Source organism: Lampris incognitus, chromosome 7 (genome assembly GCF_029633865.1).
Source record: "Lampris incognitus isolate fLamInc1 chromosome 7, fLamInc1.hap2, whole genome shotgun sequence".
Classification (NCBI taxonomy): domain Eukaryota; kingdom Metazoa; phylum Chordata; class Actinopteri; order Lampriformes; family Lampridae; genus Lampris; species Lampris incognitus.
In genome coordinates, this window is record NC_079217.1 from 19529424 (window position 1) to 19549386 (window position 19963).

Below are 19963 nucleotides of genomic sequence, written 5' to 3' on the forward strand. Positions count from 1 at the left end.
CCGGGTCACAAGGGATTTGGCTTGTTGATCTCCACATTTGACTCATCTCGTCTCCTCGGCTCCGTCTCATTTAGTCACACAATGCTTATCAACAATCCCCATCTCTGTTGCCTACAGACAAAATACGGCAGGGCTCGACACAACAGGCTCTGTGACAGAGTGCAAGTTCCAAAAAGATGTGGATGAATCCGTCGCACTAAGCCCAACCCTACTGTATGCATTTACCCCTCATGGGGGGAAAAACAATCTATACCTAGGTGTTATCAGCTTTATGTGATCAATCTGAACACTGGATGCTCACGGTCATTAAAATCCACCTGACAACAGAGCCCAGTCATCTGAATGTAAGCATGGCTCTTCCTCTCTCACCGAGAAACCAAGTAAGATGAACGACTTTATGCAAACACCAACATGGTCAAACGTGACTATAAACGGGAGACTGTGACTCCTTGGAGAATGTGTGCTAAACCTGTCCAGCCCCAAAGAACTACCACAACACCAGAACAAGGGTGCCGGTACCCTGTAATCTCACCCTCAATATTGTCAATTGAGCCAATACAGCTGGACCCACGTTCACTCTTAATGCAGCCACTTTAGCCCCGTCCACTTTAGCCCCCCCACCCCCCCAACCGTCTTCAGGGGAAAGATGTAAATTCTCAAATCCTGGCTGAGCTCAGATCATAGGAATGAACTGTCTGCAGTGGAGATTCCCTCAAGAGTGAAATGCTAAACGCAGGACCACGATAATCTAGATTTGCCTGCAACATAATGCAACATATCGGAGGTATTTTGTCTTGAATTCAGCAAGTTCACCGCGTTAGGTGTGAACACGCCCCATTGTGAACTTTACATATATCGCTGTGCCCTTTTCAGTCACAAATCCTTGCTCGTCCATGTTTCAACCCCCGATATGATTGATATCCAGCACCACTGAGAAGATGAGCAGCAAGCATGAGGCATCAGAAGTTAGACATGTAGAACCGTGACTGGTGGCTCATTCCTCGAAGTTTAGTCTGGCCTCCATGACACTGATGGTTATCAAGGGTGGGCGAAGTCCTCCCTACATGCCGGAGAGGGTGAGTCATGCTGGAGACTGAAAGGTAAACAGAGGACACACAAAATAAAAGGATTTGAAACAATTTCCACTTCAATCATCTCAGGAAAAATATCCAGTACAGTTAGAAAAAACCACAAAAAAAAAAAAAGTTATGAATATACATCTTCTCACCCAGTATCCATTAACAAAGTGAGAAAATCAGCCATATCGACTTCTTTATTTTGAAGCGCTCTTCAAACAGACTCGGTATCGAAGCATTAAATCCGGTTCATTAAATCCCTCCTATCAAACACTAACTCCCCAACCCAGAATGCAATGTAACATGTTTGCATTCTTTAATTTAACACGATTACCAACTGCATGGACACGAGATGTTTTACCAAGCCCCGACAATAAACCATTAACCAAAATCTTCCATTTTGATAATACATTTTATTCCATTTAAATGTCTTTTTGTTTTCTAATTGTACACTGGAATGTTAAGTTTCCCCCTCAGTAATTATTGAATTAAAAATGCTCGATCTAGTCATTTTCAACCCCACATCCATACAACCATTGCTATGTTGAAACTTGGGAGTACAATGAAGAGAAAAAAAAATACAAAAAAAAAAACAAGAAACATGACAACAAACATGTTGTCTTGAATAATGTTGATATACAATGATAAAGTAAGTAAAGGATGACAGAGAGGTGTCAGTGGGGGCCGACGTGAAAGGCAGAGCTCAGTCCCATTGAGTGCTGTGGTATGTACGGTTTGTACTGCCAAAGGTGCCCTGAAACTACTTGAACGTTTTTACAAGGGGGTGAACGCTGCCGGCCAGCATCTCTCCTTGCTACTTTGTGGAGATGAAGTGATGCGGATAGAAATGTTCCAAGTTTTCTTTCTAAACCGTGCCCAGTCTGTTGAAGTCCGCCATCTCGCCGACACAGATCTTACTTCATACTCAGGTCCAAAGTGACCTCTGGGGTAAAGGGAGTTTAAATGTAATTTTCAGGCCACGTTCAAGGTACTGTTACTCTGTCTTGTCACTATGTCGAAGCTCAAAGAACTACCATGTATCAAATTTAAATGACACAGTATCTCTATAACAGGTATTTAACAATTAGGGAGTGGTAGCAATGGTATCATGAACCGATCACTTATCAGATTAACAGGATCAAAAGTCAAAACATATTTGCTGGCAGGTAACTTCGCAATGCAGCCAACAATGTCTCGCACAACTTCGCTCTTCAATTGTCAACTTCCAATAACCTATCCTATTTAGTATTAGCAAGACCAATATCTGTGTTCTGACAAATTATAAAGGAAATACAGGGTGTGGGGGGGGCAATAAAAAGTAGCAAAGTAAAAAAAGGTATTGCAATAGTATTATTGATGAAAACTGCAGGCAGTCCACACAATAAGTACAGTGAATACAGCGATGTTCTGCAAGACTTAAACTATTGACAATATGTTACAGCTAAAGCACCCAGTTTAAGAAATAGGAACCGTTCTTAAAACAATGAATCTGAAGAGACATATCAATAGAACAGATTGTTACAGATCAACTTTTAAGAATGACAGGGATATGATTGAGACACTTGTAATCCTGCAGTTGTGACAGACAGAAAAATCTGATTTAAAAGAAGAAAAAAAAAATCATTTAGGGATCACTTAAGTCAAACCACTGCAAAGCAATTCATAATGTGTAGAATAGGTTGTGGAGGATGTATGCTTTAAGGGATGCTTAACTACCAGCTTTTAAACTCTCAATGGGAGAGAAAAGACTCATAAGCTGGCTAAGTTTTTGTTATGGGGGATGGTTGTAAGACAAGCCAACTTCAGCTCCCTGTGCTTCCTAACAGGGCAATACAAATTGATGGGCTCAACACCGGTTGGCGAATTTCCGTCATCACCCCAACCTCTCCTGCACTCTTAGTCATCCTCTACTTATTAGAAGTCCTGTTCATGGTTCTGCTTGGCGGATACAAGAGCAACTGGGATGGTTTAAAACTCTGTCGGTTTGTTTTTCCTGTTCAATTAACTCTTTATATATAGATGATCTTCTCTCATACAAACATATAAATACATCATCAGTGCTCTGCTCCACCACAGAAAGAGGCTTTCAAAAGAGGGACGATGTAGTCCTGGCGAAGTACAGTCTCTAAAACAGTATACAGGGCGGGCAGGCAAGGATTCTTCAATCATTCTCGGTAGTGTAGATTTGGACTTTTTTATGTGATTTATTCTTTCCTTTTTTTCATCCTCTACAAGATTTCGTATTTATCAACCACAAAGGAAGTTTCTGACGAGAATTTGACGGAGTTGTCACCATCTACGTGAGTCACTTTGGTAACCTGGGGAAGATTAAGAGAGGAGAAAGACGCAATTAGTGGCATACAGTAACAAATGATTGACATGTTTTCAATTTCAACTTGTTTTGGACGTGCCAACTTGCCAAGATGGTCTTATCTATTAATCTTCATATTGTTTTCAAAACACTATCAGAAATTCCATTCATAAAAAAAAAAAATCCAGCATTAGTAAATCAAAGCTAAAGTTAAAGTCGCTTCATTAACATACCTGAATGTCACAATAGTTGCGTTTGGACACAAAGGACACGTTGACAGGGAAGAAATCGTTGGGTTGCCCAGCAATGCTGAACTCAAGGCTGCCCGTTTTGTTGTTGGCATCAATGACAGGTAGGCACCATTCAAGAATGTTCCGCCTGCTGTCATGCTTGTACTCCCCATCAAGATCACCAATCACTGGAGCACCCACACCAGACCTGGAGAAGAGTGCGGACGCAAGGTTCAAGAACCATGTACAAATGTAACGCATAAAATCTAAATTCAGGTTGTCTCGTGGTTTCAGCCCATAAGATTAAAGCTTTCTTACCCTCACAGGCATTTCAACAATGGTCGTCAAGTCAGTAATTCATATTCCTTAGTCATATTCTTTCTACAACCAATGATTTTAACTTTTGGTCATGAGCCGTTTTGTCTTTGAATTTTATGTCATGTTCTTACCAGCCTCAAAAACCCCAGTGAAATGGACACAACCCCAGCGGATATGAAACTTAGATAATAATGGTAAATTAGCTCTACTTACGGCACAGGAATGCTGATAACAACATCATTGAGTTCAAGGCTCTCTTCCTGCAGCTCGTATTCAATGTTAACATCACAGCTGCTACCGCTCTCTGAAGGCCAGCAGTTTACTGCAACCAAACAAGATGGTTAGAATCTGGGCTGATAAAATCAAGGAAGTCACAGGACTCATAAATAAATGTACATCACTTTGCATTGTATTCAAGGCTATTTGGAATGGACACAATGGGTCCTGTAGTGTGCCGCCATGATAAAACCAGTATATCTGCTATAGAACAAAAATGTTTGAAAGTAAGCCTTAACTACAGTCAAAAATGCCTTTTTACTAGTACATGTACACCTTTGTACCATCATATTTGCTCATTTACAAAATATTGTTAAAACATACATAGAAACAAAGGCAATAAATGGAAAAGGAAGAAGCCACTTGCCAAATGGAAAAGCAAGAAGACACTTGCTGACAATGCAACAAAACTAATCATTTGACATGGTAGACCAACTGAACACTTTCATGGAAAAAGGAGAGTTGTGCAAGAAATTCAATCAGTTTAGGCAGAAAGTCTGCTACCTGTGGAGGCTGATGCCCATGTGGTGTTCAATTAATAATTTGATCAATTAATGTCTCATCTTGCCCAAACAAGCCAGGCTAATTCCATTTTCACATAATACACTGACATGCAAAACATATCAACAGGTTAGCTTGCTGGCAAGAATCAACAGGCCAACTAGTGGTCAGTCAAGAGTTTTTTGAACTGTGTGAAACCTGTGCAAAAGATTTGTCGAATTGAAAAAGAATAGTAATTCATAATTAATGGAATAACAAAAGCATATTTGTATTTTTTTAACCATTTTGCAAATTAGCTGTCAAATTCATACACTGAAAGGTCTGCATTAAATTGAGCAATTCAATTACCATGTCATAAAATGAATCACTTATTTTTTTCTAACTCATTAATTAATGAAAAATAATGAAGATAATTGTACATGACTGTACAAGTTACACCATTTATACCTTGAACCATCTGAGTTAATTAAAATTAATTTCATCTTCTTTTTAATGTTTTGAGAAATAATTTATTCCCCACAGATCAAGCAATGATCCTTTCAGGTAAAAAGTAATTTTACATCAGTTGCTTTGCCAATGGGTGTAGCCGAACTTGGGATATCATCATGGTGTCACGATGATACTCATTCAAACCTTTACAAAATTGTGTTTCCACTTACCAAAGACTGTAAAAATGGTGAGAATAACTTTGGTAATACAGAATTTACATCACTACCAATATCAAAATTACTTTTGTAATTTCATTTCATGCACTTGCGCACATGAAATGAAATGAAACATCATTTCCCCCAGCCCACAGCAGTGCAACACAAAAAACATATCCAAAAACTACAAGAACACATATACCCAAACTAACACATATACCTAAACTCAACAAAATAAATCTCTGTCCGGGAGAACGAACGCCAGCCAGGATGACTGTCAGAACTGCTGGTCTGCATGGGCTAGCAGTTAGCTTAGCCTGTCCCAACTTCCACGTCCTGTCAGACCGCCCTCGGTGTTTCCTCTTCGGGTGCAGCTCCAGTAGAGCTGTGGTCCCGGGGCCCACAGGATGCAGCAGACCAAGCTCCTTCAGCCGATCCAACGCTAGCTCTCGCAGTCAGACCTTCGACACACCTCCCCACACTCCACACGACGACACTAAAAACACAGTCAAGGCTAAGCGAGGCCGCCGCCAGACCGCCCTCAGTGTTATCGGAACTGCCAGTCTACATGGGCTAGCAGTTAGCTTAGCCTGCCCCGCTTCCGCATCTTGTCAGACCGCCCTCGGTGTTACCTCTTTGGGCACAGCTCCAGGCAGGGCCGTGGTCCCTGGGCCCACAGGACGCAGCAAACCAAGCTCTCCCAGCCATCAAATGAAGACAAACAGACGCAGACGTAAACAAAGACACTGCATGGACAGTACTGGGTTAGGCCACCACAAACGTGAATTCGCGCCGCCATCTTCTCACATCAGTACTGGGTGGGGCTGCTGCAAACATGAATTTGCGCTGCCATCTTCTCACACCGGAATTATATGCCCTGTGACTACAATGATGTCCCGGGGGCTCAAAGCGGAGACTTACTGGTTAGAGGTATGAGGGACTCATCTGTGGTCTGGAGCCTCCATTTCAGCACACCCACATCGTTGTTAAGTGGAAAAGATTTCTCTGGGTTCTTCAGGCCAATCACTGACTCGGCTGTGAACAGTTTCTTGTCAACATTTGGATGTGTCTGGGAGGAGAAGGAGAGAAGTGTGCTTTTGTCTGTTCTCATAACTATAATCATTGTCATACTCAAAGAGAGATCACCTCTTGCAAAAGGCATGAACTCTCAAGAAGCTTAACTGCTAATAAAGAAAAAAGAATATGCTATAACCCTTTCATATGATAAAGTTTAACATTTGATATAGTGGACCTACTTGCAGCTGCAATCCTTTATTGTCGTTGTTGTTAATTACAAGGCGGATTCGTCCATTCTTGTCATCTGTGACTCGAAGTGTGACCATGCCCAGTACCTCCATGTTCTGCAGGCCACCATCACGGCCACACGTAAGGGAGATCTTCTCCTCCACACGCAGGTGCACGCTGGGGAATACACAACCATTCAGGCAAAAACACATCAACAGATCAACTAGTTGCCATATAAAACAAAATCATACCTGAAACACTAAAAGGGGATACAACTATGCCAAATTCTGATGTTAATATTGCCCATTTTGTTGAAATGAAACTACCTCATGCTATATTTGACATGAGGAATATGGTTTACCTATTTGTTACAACTACAGTATTCCACCCCAACTGCAGATGCTTGACTACATATGTACAGGAGTCGTCACAATACCAAAACTTTGAACTTTGATACAATACTATTAAACATTTTGATGTTCAATACTATTTATGATACCATGGCAAAAGAGAAAGAACCACAAAATATTCAAAATATTACTGAATAATTTCTATTGACCAAACGGAAAACTTAATGAAATATAAAGCCATTTCTTTTCTAGATAACAAAGCAATATTTATATCCAATTGAATATTAGACAGTGAAACAATAAAAGCATGCCACTATCTGCAGTTTATTTTGTTGATAAACATGTTTTATATCTTCATCCCAGTCAAATTAAATTAAAGAAAACATACCTTCATAAGAACAACAACTAACCAAGACGATACAATTCATGGCATGTGGATAAGATTGTTCTGTACATTATTTTCACACACCAGAAACGCAGACAATTTCTGTCACTTTTCACAAGTGTTTCTTTCATCTGCGTCTCTGTACATCAGCAGGACCAAATCATTCATTTGAAAACCAGCATGAGGTTTACCGTAGATTACCGTAGAAGGGACAGTTTGATTATATTTTTCTCCTGTCCTCTGAAAGACCTGTTGTGTGTTTGTGTGCATCCAGAGAAATAACCCCACCCACACACACACACACACACACACACACACACACACACACACACACACACACACACACACACACACACACACACACACACACACACACACACACACACACACACACACACACACAGACACCACACGCCTACTTGTCAATAAACATCCTTGAAGATAACATCTTTGCATTCTTGCCGACGCACCACAGTGGTCACATATTCCTAACCAGCTACAGTTTACAGTCCAAGCTACCAATCCTCCACTACACCCAATATGAGGTTTACAAATCTATGGAACTAAAAAATAATAATAATAATTACCATGCAAACATCCACATAATTTTTGTCTAATTCCAGTTCAAATGCAGGTGTTCTTTTTAGAACAGGTGTTTTATAGCAGCTGTTCAAATTCACTTTGCATTACAAAGAATTGTGTGATAAGCTTAACTGCATCAAATTTACAAGCAAACTATATACGGCGACTTATACTTGGTCTTCAATAATGTTTGATAAACCACTTGAGAAAAAAAAAACAATTTTTTACTCTTAGTAGTTTTATTTGTGATCTACTCAAAATTGGCCCACACTTTCAACAACTTTCTAACCTCAGCAAACACTGCCACACTCTGCCTGGTTAAAGGTACTACTATGTTAATCGACAAAACCAGTTGGTGTAGTGATGGGTTGGAATGAAAACCTGCATACACACGGCTCTCCATGGCCCATGGTTGAACAACACTGTTTTATAAGATGTCTATAATGAACTAATTTATTCCCAAAAATTCTATCAACTTGGATGAAGGTGGAAATTTGCAAAGTGGGCATAGCTGATTTTAACTGAGAAACTGTGTCTGAAACTCCCACAGCCTTTTGAACTTTTCTCTCATGGTACTCCATGATTGGAACGCTATGGTATAAGGTGTCACACAACGCTGGTTGAGAAGTTACTTAAATAATAGGTTTCAAGATGTGAAAATTGAAAACACAATCATATCTAAGAAGCCTGTGGTGTTCCATAAGGTTCAGTATTGGGACCTAAGTTGTTTATACTTTATTTAAATTATACTTCTGTGGTATCTAATATGCTTAAATTTGTTACGTTTGCTGATGATACAATTTTATTTTGTACTGGGGAGGGCATGAAAGATGACCGAAATAAATCATTCATTCATTCATTCATCCATCTCGTGAACTGTTATCAAACTACATAATAAGCATGTATTAAATCTTTGCTAATACCATCTATAGCAGAGGTCTAGGGCCTCTACAGATACGCTGAATAGAGCTGGTGAACACTATGGCGGTATGACTCCAGTCAGAGAATCACAGAGGCGGAGCCTCAGTTTGAGGATATTTATTCAAAGAATGTGCAGTTGTCTACTGTGAAATACAATACAACATCAATATTAATAAACAATGATAAAACCTGATCAATCATATTCCACATGCACACTCACAAACATAACACAACATATGCCTCAGCGTGAGGCACGGCAGCGGACAGAACATAGCTAACGGCCAACTAAGCTAACCAGCTTGGCATAGCTAACAGCATCTCACTAGCAGAGAGAAACAACAGCAACTGAAAACGGATTTATATAAACATATTTCCAAGTAAGTTGCAATAAATGAAATGGGCACAAATGAAGACATAAATTAACTACTTACATCTGTCATTGACACACAATTTCCTCAAAATGGAAGAGGCAAACTGTAGCTCACTAGCAGACAGATGGACTGAGACAAGCTGGTTAAAACCGGAAAGTCCCGTAGTCCGCGGTGGTGTAGCGGATTAAGCATCAGCTTTGTGTCGATGCAGTTGCCCACTGGGGACTGGGGTTCGCGCTCCGGTCTCGTCAGATCCGACTATGGCCGGACTCGATGAAGCAGCAATCATTGGCAACACTGTCTTCGGGAGGGGGGCGGAGTCGGCTTGTGTTCGTCACGTGAATGCGTCTCTGTGTGTGTCGGAAAAAACAGTGGTTCGGCTTGGAGTCGCCTTGTCACGAAAGTGGGGAGGCGGTCTCCTTCAAGACTGCCGGCCAGAGAGATGCAGTTGGCGAACGCATGCAGTACGAGGGTGGGTGTTTGAATTAAAATAGGGATCGATTGGCCACTAAATTGGGAGAAAAAAGGGAAAAATCAGAAATAAAATTAAAAAGAACAACAGAAAGTCCCTGTGTTTCTTAAAGGGCCAATAACCATACCAGTAAACTCAAGTGAGTACACAATACTAGTAATACTAGCGGGAGCCAAACTAAACTCCTCTTCTTAACAACGGCTTTCCTAAACAGCCATCCCCAAAAGTCTACTTAGACCTTTGGAACGAAACAGAAAAGCCTCTCAGGGGTCCTCTGTATCCGGGAGACTTGGGAGCTGTGCCAGCCAGGACACAGGGCGCAGGTAAGTTCTGTCCTTCACCTGCACAGCCACGGTGCAGACGTGCCCGTCAGCTCCAGGGTAGGTCTGCTTTGCTCGCCACAGTTGACATTCTCGACAGGAGTACTGATGCTTGCAGATCGCTTCTCTTCCACGTAGAACCAGAATTTACGTCGGAGATCAGCGAGTACCCTTCAGGCCCCGAGTGGAGAAGAGTTTGATCATAGTCTTGAATGAGCAGCTTTGTCAGGGGATGGTGCGGATCCAAGAAGATTGGGTGAATGGCGTCCAGCTCCAAGTTCTTGGCTCTGCGCAGACTACCACCTACTCTGAGGAGACCTGCAGCCTTGCCATACTCCAGAGATAGAGAGCTCAAGCGACTGTCCGAGGCAAGCGACCCGGTCGGATTTGAGAGCCTTGATCTCGTCTGGGAATGAGTCCAGCTGGGCTCGTTCAAGGAGGACCTTCTCAGCATTGAGGTAGTCGGCTGCTTCACAAGGCTGATCTGCGGTCTGGGCATCAGCCACCCCATGAAGGGACCTGACTGTTGCTTGGACAAGCTCTTTCCATAAAGAGAAGTCTTAGATGGCAGGGAGCTGGAGATCGGGAGAGATAGTTACATTACAGATTATGGCAGATTTCTTCAGTTCGCTTTCGTCAGACTCAGGATGAGCAGAGGGCATAGTAGGCCACTGATCTTGAGGTATGTAGAGGAACTCTGGACCTTGGTGCCATCGATGTGGTTGGGCTAATTCCTCCAGGGTTAGACCCCGAGTGATGTCATCTGCTGGGTTTGTGACAGAGTTCACGTATCTCCAGCTATCGGGCTCAGTCAGGTTCTGGATTTCTGCGACTCGTGTGCCCACGAAGACTTTGTATCTACAGGACTCTGACTTGATCCAGTGGAGAACAGTGGTGGAGTCTAACCACAAGACAACCTACTGGATGGGCAAGGTGAGCTCAGCTTGGAGTACGTCGGCGAGCTGAGCACCTGTGAAGGCAGCACTCAACTCAAGTCAGGGCATTGACAGCTGCTTCCTGGGAGCCACCTGAGACCTAGCGAGCACGAAGGGAACATGGACTTGCTGTTGGTCATCCATGGTCCGCATATAGGCAACAGAGCCGTATACGTGCTGCTGGACCCTGCTGGACGGAGTAATGCAGAATGGTAATAAGGTGCTGCTCTTTGCATGTCTTGCATGGGCGCTTCAGAGTACATGCTTCAGCGGAGTGGTTGCGGTCACACTTCCAGTACCATTTCCCCTCTTGGCTCCACTTAACAACTTCGCTGGTAGATAACTTCTTGAAGTCATCACAGCCATTCAAGAAGTGCTCCTTGCTGTCACAAAAGGGACAATACGGCTTGGACTTGAAGGCGGTCTTGGAACGAGCAGGCTCTGGAGTACTAGCGAATTCCCCAGCGTTGAGAAGGATGCTTGTGGTCTTCTCCTTGTAACGAGTGACACATTGATCCTTCTTGACTGGCTTGGGTGCTGCACACTGGTAGAGTACTGCAGATCGGCTTCAGAGGCACTTAGCTTGTGACTTCACCTGGAGCCAGGCTGCCGGGTCAGGCAGGGTTATGTCATGTCTGACCCTGTCCGGAGAATGCAGCGGCTCAGACAGTATTTGATAAATCCGTCCCTGAATGACGGAGGCGTCTTGCTTAGGAGCCGGTTCGCCTGTGATCCACATCTCAACTCGTACCCGTTTGGCCCTTCAAGTGTCCTGAGCATGCCCACCAGAGACTGGATGGACAGGGCGAAGGAGTCAAAAGCTTCAGTGTCATCAACCTTGATGGTAGGGGAGTTGAGGATGGCACCTAGCTCTGACTGGACAAGCTGTCGGGGTTGACCGTATTTGTCTTGCAAGGCTCGGAAGCAGTGGTATAAGGCCAAGGGTCATACATGTAGGCCTTTGCTAGGTGGAGGGCACTGGGGAGCTTCAAGTGGCCGAGAAGCACGCGGTACTTATAGTGTTCAGTCAGGTGCCCATGGCCCATCACGTTATCCAAGCGCATCTTGAGTAGAGCAAAGTCACTTTCGTGGTCACTCTCGAAGACTGGCAGCAGTGGCTGGGGGATGCCGTAAGGAGAGGCAATCAGCATCTCTGAACCTGGATGCTGGGGATGCCCTGATGTAATCTGTGGCGGGATAGGAGCAATGTAGGGTGCAGCAGAACTCATGTGTTGGTATGGTTGAGCTGCGGTAGATGTGGTCACACAGTAGGTAGGAGTCTGCACTGCAGTGGGTCCTGTGGAATGATACTGCTGGGTCTGGATGCCAGGTGTAGCTACAGAAACTTTGTGTGATGTCGCGGGAAGCTTGGTGGGAGCAGGCACAATGGGAGCGGGATACAACGACACAAGGGCTGCAACGGAGGACGACATCGCCTGTGCTGGAGGGTGCATCACTGAAGTGATGACAGCGGGGTGAGCCGGCGGGGGATGCATGCTCTGTGGTACGGTAGGACGCGCTAGAGGCATGGATGCCACTGCATGGTGCTGCTACTCAGTTGGAGGATAAGTCAGCTTAGACACTGCTGGCAGCACGGGAGGGGGGTGCAGAGTGTAGATGAGAGATGGATTGACATGGTAAGCCTGCAGGAGCATTGGTGGATGGAGCATTCATCACTGGTAGAGTGTAGAAGCTCCTTGAAGACGATGCACTACTACGTGATCCCTCCATCTCTGGTTCTTGGAGCAGTGAGGTGACCAGCTTAGCTACCTTGAGTTCCTTCTCCTTCTTCTTCAGTTGTCTCTGCCCATCAAGTTGTTTGGCGATAGCTTCCTGTGCGTCTTGTGCCTCCTGCTGTAGGCATTATGCTTCTTCTTGTGCCGCCTGTTGTTGGTGCTGCGCTTCCCAGGCCTGGACGTTGAGGCGCTGACACTCCAAATCAGCATTGTAGTCATCTAGGGACCTGGCACTATAACTCCTCAAGCTCCAGGCGGTGGATACTCTCCTGAAGGATGGCTTCCTGGACTGATGACAGAGCATGTTGGGGGTATACACCCACAGCTGAACGAAGGGAGCCAACACCGGACCTGGTGGCAGTCCTAGGAATTGACTGACGTGAGGACCTACTACCCTCAGACGGAGTCCTTGACTCACTCGCCAGGCATCTGGATGGGATCGACTGACATGGGTGCTTGCTCCTCACAGATGGGACCCTCGTTATGCTAGCCTGGCGCTGTGATGTGTGGGTTAGAGCCTTTGGAGGTTCATCTTGTGGCTGAGGTTCATAGCCCACCTCGAAGTCATGTAGGTGGCGTGGTAAGTGTCGCTCTCTGTGGGAACAAGCCGATGTCTCTGTGGTGTCCTGGTCTGCCATAGCATCTTGAAGGAGCTCCGTCAGGCTCGAAGGACCAATATAGCAGAGGTCTAGGGCCTCTACAGATGCTCTGAATAGAGCTGGCGAACACTATGGCGGTGTGACTCCGGTTAGAGAATCACAGAGGCGGAGCTTCAGTTTGAGGATATTTATTCGAAGAACGAGTGGTTGTCTACGGTGAAATACATCTATATAAATAAACTAATAACACATGATCAATCATAATCCACATGCACACACACAAACTTAACACAACGTATGCGTCGGCGTGAGGCACGGCGGCGGACAGAACATAGCTAATGCCCAACTAAGCTAACCAGCATGGCATTGCTGACAGCATCTCACTAGCAGAGAGAAACAACAGCAACAGAAAACGGATTTATATAAACATATTTCCAAGTAAGTTGCAATAAATGAAACGGGCACAAATGAAGACATAAACAATCTACTTACATCTGTCATTGACACACAATTTCCTCGAAATGGAAGAGGCAAACTGTAGCTCAATAGCAGACAGACGGACTGAGACAAGCTGGTTAGAACCGAAAAGTCTCTGTATTTCTTAAAGTAACCTTACTAGTAAATTCAAGTGAGTGCACAATACTAGTAATACTAGCAGGAGCCAAACTAGACTCATCTTCTTAACAAGGGCTTTCCCATCTGTTTAAGTGGGAGAGTATTGCTGGCGTCGTGTGTGGCTGCCACTTCTCTCTCTTGTAGCCCCCCCTCCCCATCCACCCTTGTATGTCTGTGTTGTGTTTATCTGCTGTCTAGTTTCACCCCGTTTATTATAAAGCGACTTTGAGTGTTAGAAAAGTGCTATATAGGTTTGATTTATTATTATTACTATCATAGAGAAAAAAATAAAGTTTATCACAGAAAAATATTTTTTTACCTTTCCACATTGACTGGTGGTGGCAGAACTTTAGATGCATCTGAACCCCTTTTCCCTGAACTTGGCATAATGGTTTCCCCCTCAGATTTGAGCTTGTCAACGAAGTTGTCCACCTCTTTACCTCTGGCACCCAGCTTCAGAGCCTTACTGGGTCCACTTGGTCTTAAAACGGGAAGAAAAAAGCAATTAGGCCATGTTCCATGTAAAAAAATATCTAAACTAAAAGATGTTCTAATTGACATTATGGTCCAACTGGTTACAGCCATATGTTCAATGAGTTGTACCTGGCTGGAGCAGGGGCCATCTTAGGTTTCTCAGGCTCAACAATGGTGTCTGTGATGATGGACCCCGAAGAGACGCTGGTCATGCCAGCACTGCCAAACCCTCCAAACGCTGGCAACTTCTTACCAGAGCGCTCAGCATCTCTCCTGGCCTGCTGCAACTCCTTGGCCTTCCTCCTCATTTCTGCCTTAGCTTCCCTCTCCTGGGTCTGTTGGAAAAAAAAAAACTTTTTTTAGAAGTACTAATAAAAATCATAGCAATGAAGAATATTTGGTGATTTTTACTGTGGTCTTCGAGTTTTAAATGCTATGATAGCACATTATTTGCCAGATTAACAAGCATCTTAGAGGAAGTAACCGACACCCTGTCAGCGCAGTGTTTTACCTCTCTCACAGCACGGAACACCTTCTCCTCGTGGGAGTCCATCTCTGTAAAGGTGCGGATCTGGGCTAGGTTGACATTTTCTCTGTAACCCAGTGCAACAATCTCATCGAAGGCAAAGATCAGGTCAAAACAGTGCTCCGATATCTCACTCTCCTCCAGCACACGACAGTACTCTGGGATCTAAAATAGACAGAAGATTCAATTAATAAATTTAAGTTGACTATTTGACTGCCTAAACAAATTTCAGATTGATTTTAACAGATTGACATGTTGATTAAGTAGCAGTCAGATTATTGCTGAGGACGCTAATCAAAAAATGTGTGTGTTGCACCATATAATTAATAGTGAAAATTGTGGCCATCTGTGTGAAATCATCTCTTTTTATTGAAAACTCCTTAAATTTACATTTCTACTGGTATACTATAATTGTAAGAAAACGCTGCTGAAGTCAGTGTCATTGACATTAAGACACCATGAATTTTTGTAAATATTTTGAAATTATCTTAAACCTAAGCTACAATGCTTTAAAACTTCATATTCTAACTAGTTAGGATTCTAGCAAAAAAGCAACAAAGAATAAAGAACTCAGTTACCATCCAAGCGTTTAGCAGGAGTCCTGAACAGGGACTGATGCCATTGCACCCATCGATATGACCTCTTATTTGGTCAGAATCAGCTGACACAAAATCTCATTCCAATCGATTAGGATGCCAATGGCCACTTCACTGCTTACACCTCAACGATATATATAAAGAATCTGGTGTTCCTAATGAGCCACACAGTAACTATATGTGATCAACATAAGACCAAATATTGCACTTTGATCATGTTATGTTCAAGAAATTCATATTCATGTATGAACAGATAGAACTGACAGAGAACAACTTTAAGATAAAAAATGCAAATTCCATCAATAACCTGTACAAAAATGAACCAGTTTCCCACAACCTACTACATAATTTTTGCAAGTGACAAACACATACGCTAAATCTAATTATGCAGGCGAATTTCCTTTACATACACACGTGAGTGTTAAGGCGTCACATATACATGCAGCTCCATCATTCCTTACCACACGGGAGAAGAGTCTGAGTGTCTCAAGGTCTTCCAGGATGTTACTGTTCTTAGTGGTGATGAGAACCATATACAGCTTCTCCAGTGGCTGGTACACGTAGCGAACACTCTCGGTTTCCACAAAGGTGTGTTGCTTGCCTGTGTTCATCAGCTTGGGAAATGCTGCAAGGAGACCCTCAATACGCGTCCGGGTCATTTCCACAAACTGCCGAGACACAATGGCCTTGCCGGCCTTCGTGCACACCGCCGCTGCCAACAGCACCTGTAGGCAAGGGGAAGGGCAAATATAAAGATAATGGCCATAACAGACTAAGCCATATATTAAACACTGACTCGATAATTTAAAAAAAAAACATTTCCCCACAACCCTCTTCCAACAAGGCATTCTTCAGTTGAACAAATAAGAGAGCAAACATAGCTAATGCTGTAGTACAGGTCGTGGTGAATTACCATTTGTTTGCATGTCAACTACTTAATTTAGATACTGGCGGGTACCACATAGGGGAAAAAAAGACGAATTAAAAACAAAATTATGACCCACTTGTTAACACTGGCTAGCTTAAGGCTAGATTTTGAATGGCATTGACTCCGAAAGCTGGTGGGCAAGCCACAGACAAGACACAAAGCAATTGTCAGCCGTAGGGCATACAGAATAATGTGAACTTAGTTAAACACGAGGGAAGCAAGGTGAACGCGAACGGTGTTGAGTGATTGACGACAAACTGACAGCAATGAATGCAAACGATGAGACGAGCCAGAGAAGCTAACTACAGCTAAATTAGCTCGCTAGCTAGCTAACATCAGCCAAGTGTACACCCGTTTAGCAGCTAGACGTCCGGGAAAAAAACCCGACTTGACTTGAACGGCGTTTTATTCCATGGGTCTTAACGAGCCGGACGTGGTGTCGTCAACCTGGCGAGCCGTTTCTGCATTTCTTTCAGGAAACCTAAGCTAACGCTAGCCACGAACCTGCCGTTAGGTTGGCCAATGTTATGATAACTGTGAGGCCCGATGAAAAGAAGGCAAATTTGTCTTTTTGAGGGCCGTCCACTTACCATTTTCGGTCTCTCTACAGGACAACGATCTTCAGTCCGTCGTAGCTCTTGCTCTGGCGAATCTAAATCACACTGAAAACACCGGAGTCCTACTTATCGGTCGGATACCAGTCCTGTGACTGTTAGCTAGCTAGCTTCAATATGGCAGCAGCATAGAGCCACGTCTCCACCGGAAGAACAGCAGCGGATCAGGATCAGCCCATTCCGTCAAAACCATTGACGTGGGCTCCAAAATGTTGGCGCTGTTGTTGCATAATAACTTGGCGTTACTCTACCAAGTTCTCACAGCGATACACCCGGGTTAGTCTCGCTTTAAACCTGTCATCAGCCCATCGTCATTAATTACCTCACTAGCAGGCCAAGGTTGAAGACTGTAGAGAATACTGCGTTGGTTGGTGAACAACATAGAGAGGGTTGGTAATTATCTCACTTGTCTGACAGGTGTTGAGAATGTCTTGCTTATTTTACTGTACAAAATATTTGGTGTGTCCCGAGACAAAAAGTATCACCATAGGAAGTTCATGGCTGGAAAAAAATTGGGTTTTAGTCTTATCACCCAAAACTCCTTGCGATGACCAGTCATAATGGATGGGATAATTGCTCAGTGTATAAAAGGGTATAACGACTTAACCTTTCTGCCTTTCTTATGTATTGACAGGCTGGAAGAGGAGCCCTAACACATCAGTCGTGCTTTGCACTGGGCAAGAAATGCTGATAGAGAGATGTTTGATCAAGCCTCCATTATGACTTGAACACAGCAGCCGTCACCTTCAATAGTTCGACTTTTTTTCCCAAGCTGGATTTGTTGGCTGTGATACCCACACTTGGCTAGATAGTTAACACTTAACAGTTTTACTCTAAAATTGTTCTGTATCTAAATACTGGAGATATTGAGCTCTCTGCATCTCTGCAAAGAATTCCAGCAAACAACATTTGAAATGCAAACATATTTCAACAGTAATGGAAAGTTGAGGTAGGTGTGTGTGTATGTATAAACTAAGTAAATAACTTGTTTACTGTTGTAAATGACTAGTTTACTGTTAAGGCTATATGGTATAAATGCAATCCCATTGCTAACCCCAACATTGACAAGCCAAGCACAGGAAATGTGAGGATACCTGGACTCCATTTGGTTTAATGGGGGTGCTTTCCCACAGGACATGTCTTGACATCACAACCACGTCAACCAACAAAGTGATGATGACTCTGATGCTCACAAAGTAGTGGAAGAGGTGGATTATTTAGAAGATGACACTGACAACCGTGACAGCAATTATGATTAAATGAGGTGATTTTCCAATACCCAGTGATCTCATTCAATAAACAATTTTACAGACAGTGTTTGTTTGTGTGTAATTGCCCTCCTCTTTTCCTAACTTTGTTTGTATGGACACAGCAAGTGCACTCTAAGGGTCAGTAAATACTACCAACTTTATTTAAGTCCATCTCTAAACTGCACAAATGTGTCCAGCGAATAAAATATATTATCTATACTTAGCACAAAAGTAAGGAAATTTGTGTTTGGTACATTATTTCTTTGTTGTAACAATGCTTCTTGGCAATAAATCTTATACCGTTGGAAAGCCTGTTTATTTCTTTTTTAAATGGTGCCACATTTGTAAGGAACATGCATTTGTGGGATGAGCAGCAGAGCTGAGTATGTGGGTTGCGCCGATGAAAAATTTGCCAAATCTTCTCTGCCAGTGCCAAACAGCTTATTTTGCTGTTGCTATTGACTCTTGTTTTGAGCTTCTGGTACCCCAGGTACCAGAAGCTGACAATCAGGTGCTTGATATAAGATTTATTGCCAAGAAGCATTGTTACAACAAAGAAATAATCTACCAAACACACATTTCCTTACTTTTTGTGCTAAGTTTAGATATGCTATCGATTCATATCCTTGAAAAGGTCAAAGATTCTGTGGGTTCTAAAATCCTTTCTGTTATTAATGTTTCACTTGCCACCGATATGGTATATGTAGTGCTTAAAAACTAGTGATTCTGTTGACCCTTTTAACTACAGACCCATTTCCAAAACATTGTTTTAAAACAAAGACTTTCAGAAAATAATACTGAATCACCTCATGTACATTTTAAATAGAAATAGAATCTGGCCTCTAATCACTCCATAGCACAAAGATGGCACTTTTTAAATGGCCTAAATACCTCCTTTTTTGCAGAAGATGCAAGGTAATGCATCAGTCAGGAATGGCAAACAATTCCTTGGTACACTGTGCAATGACAATAAAGAAAATCTTAACCTTAATATCAGTGTCCAATTTTAGCTAGACCTCAGTGTAGCAATTGAAACAACAAACCATAAAATTATTTTAAATCAACTCGAGAACTGAGATGGTAAGTACTGCTGATGCTGCACTACATTCCTGTGCATACTGAATGCCCCAGGGTTGGATTGTAGATACAGTTCTCTTCTCTATATTTGTCCTCCTTAGGTTACATAGTGCATTATTTCTTTTCACTCATGCAACTGATATAGTTTTATGCATGTACACCAAATGGTCCAGACAGCCCTAAATCATTGCCCAACAGACATTAAATGTTGTATGTCTCAAAACTACCTAAAGCAAACAACATTGTTGTGGTTGTATTCCTCATAAATACATACAGTATTGTACAGTGTACAGCATGAATGAAGGTGAACTTGTATTTTGATGCATGGGATGTGACAAAGAACTTCCTCAAGCAGAACAATTATTATCTGTGGATGGATGGATCGATCTATCAATCGATCTATCTATCAATCAACCACTGTTACGTCACCTCTACCTAAAACACAAAGTGAAAAAAGTCAAAATTGGCTCCGCTGTAAGTTACTAAAATGTTCTTTGTTGGTATAGCTTGACAGAAACAAAGATACTGATCACGCACGTTGATCGGACGCTGTAATACGTGTTATTCGACAGCAGATGTCCTTATAACTCTGTAACTACCACCTCCTGTCT

General features: G+C 42.9%; 1 protein-coding gene and 1 long non-coding RNA gene across 2 annotated transcripts; one reads left to right on the forward strand and one right to left on the reverse strand.

The window, feature by feature from the left end:
• Positions 1-1474: 1474 nt before the first annotated feature.
• On the reverse strand, positions 1475-17180 carry arcn1b (archain 1b). Its single transcript, XM_056283432.1, has 10 exons — positions 17002-17180; positions 15945-16208; positions 14873-15052; positions 14491-14696; positions 14207-14368; positions 6613-6778; positions 6278-6425; positions 4149-4257; positions 3621-3825; positions 1475-3394 (listed from the first exon to the last, which is right to left on the reverse strand). Exons 1-10 carry the CDS (start codon positions 17002-17004, stop codon positions 3305-3307), a joined length of 1533 nt encoding a protein of 510 aa, XP_056139407.1. The 5' UTR covers positions 17005-17180; the 3' UTR covers positions 1475-3304.
• A 55-nt stretch (positions 17181-17235) lies between these two features.
• Positions 17236-18328, forward strand: LOC130116176 (uncharacterized). Its single transcript, XR_008810543.1, has 3 exons — positions 17236-17414; positions 17660-17974; positions 18159-18328. It is a non-coding gene; the product is annotated as an uncharacterized LOC130116176 (long non-coding RNA).
• The last annotated feature ends 1635 nt before the right edge of the window (positions 18329-19963 follow it).

Excerpts from the sequence above, each read along its gene's own strand:
- arcn1b (XM_056283432.1), bottom strand. Across the intron at positions 14,369-14,490 it reads ATGGCCCCTGCTCCAGCCAG|ACCAAGTGGACCCAGTAAGG; the intron begins GTACAACTCATT and ends TCCCGTTTTAAG. Across the intron at positions 6,426-6,612 it reads ATAAAGGATTGCAGCTGCAA|ACACATCCAAATGTTGACAA; the intron begins GTAGGTCCACTA and ends TTCTCCTCCCAG.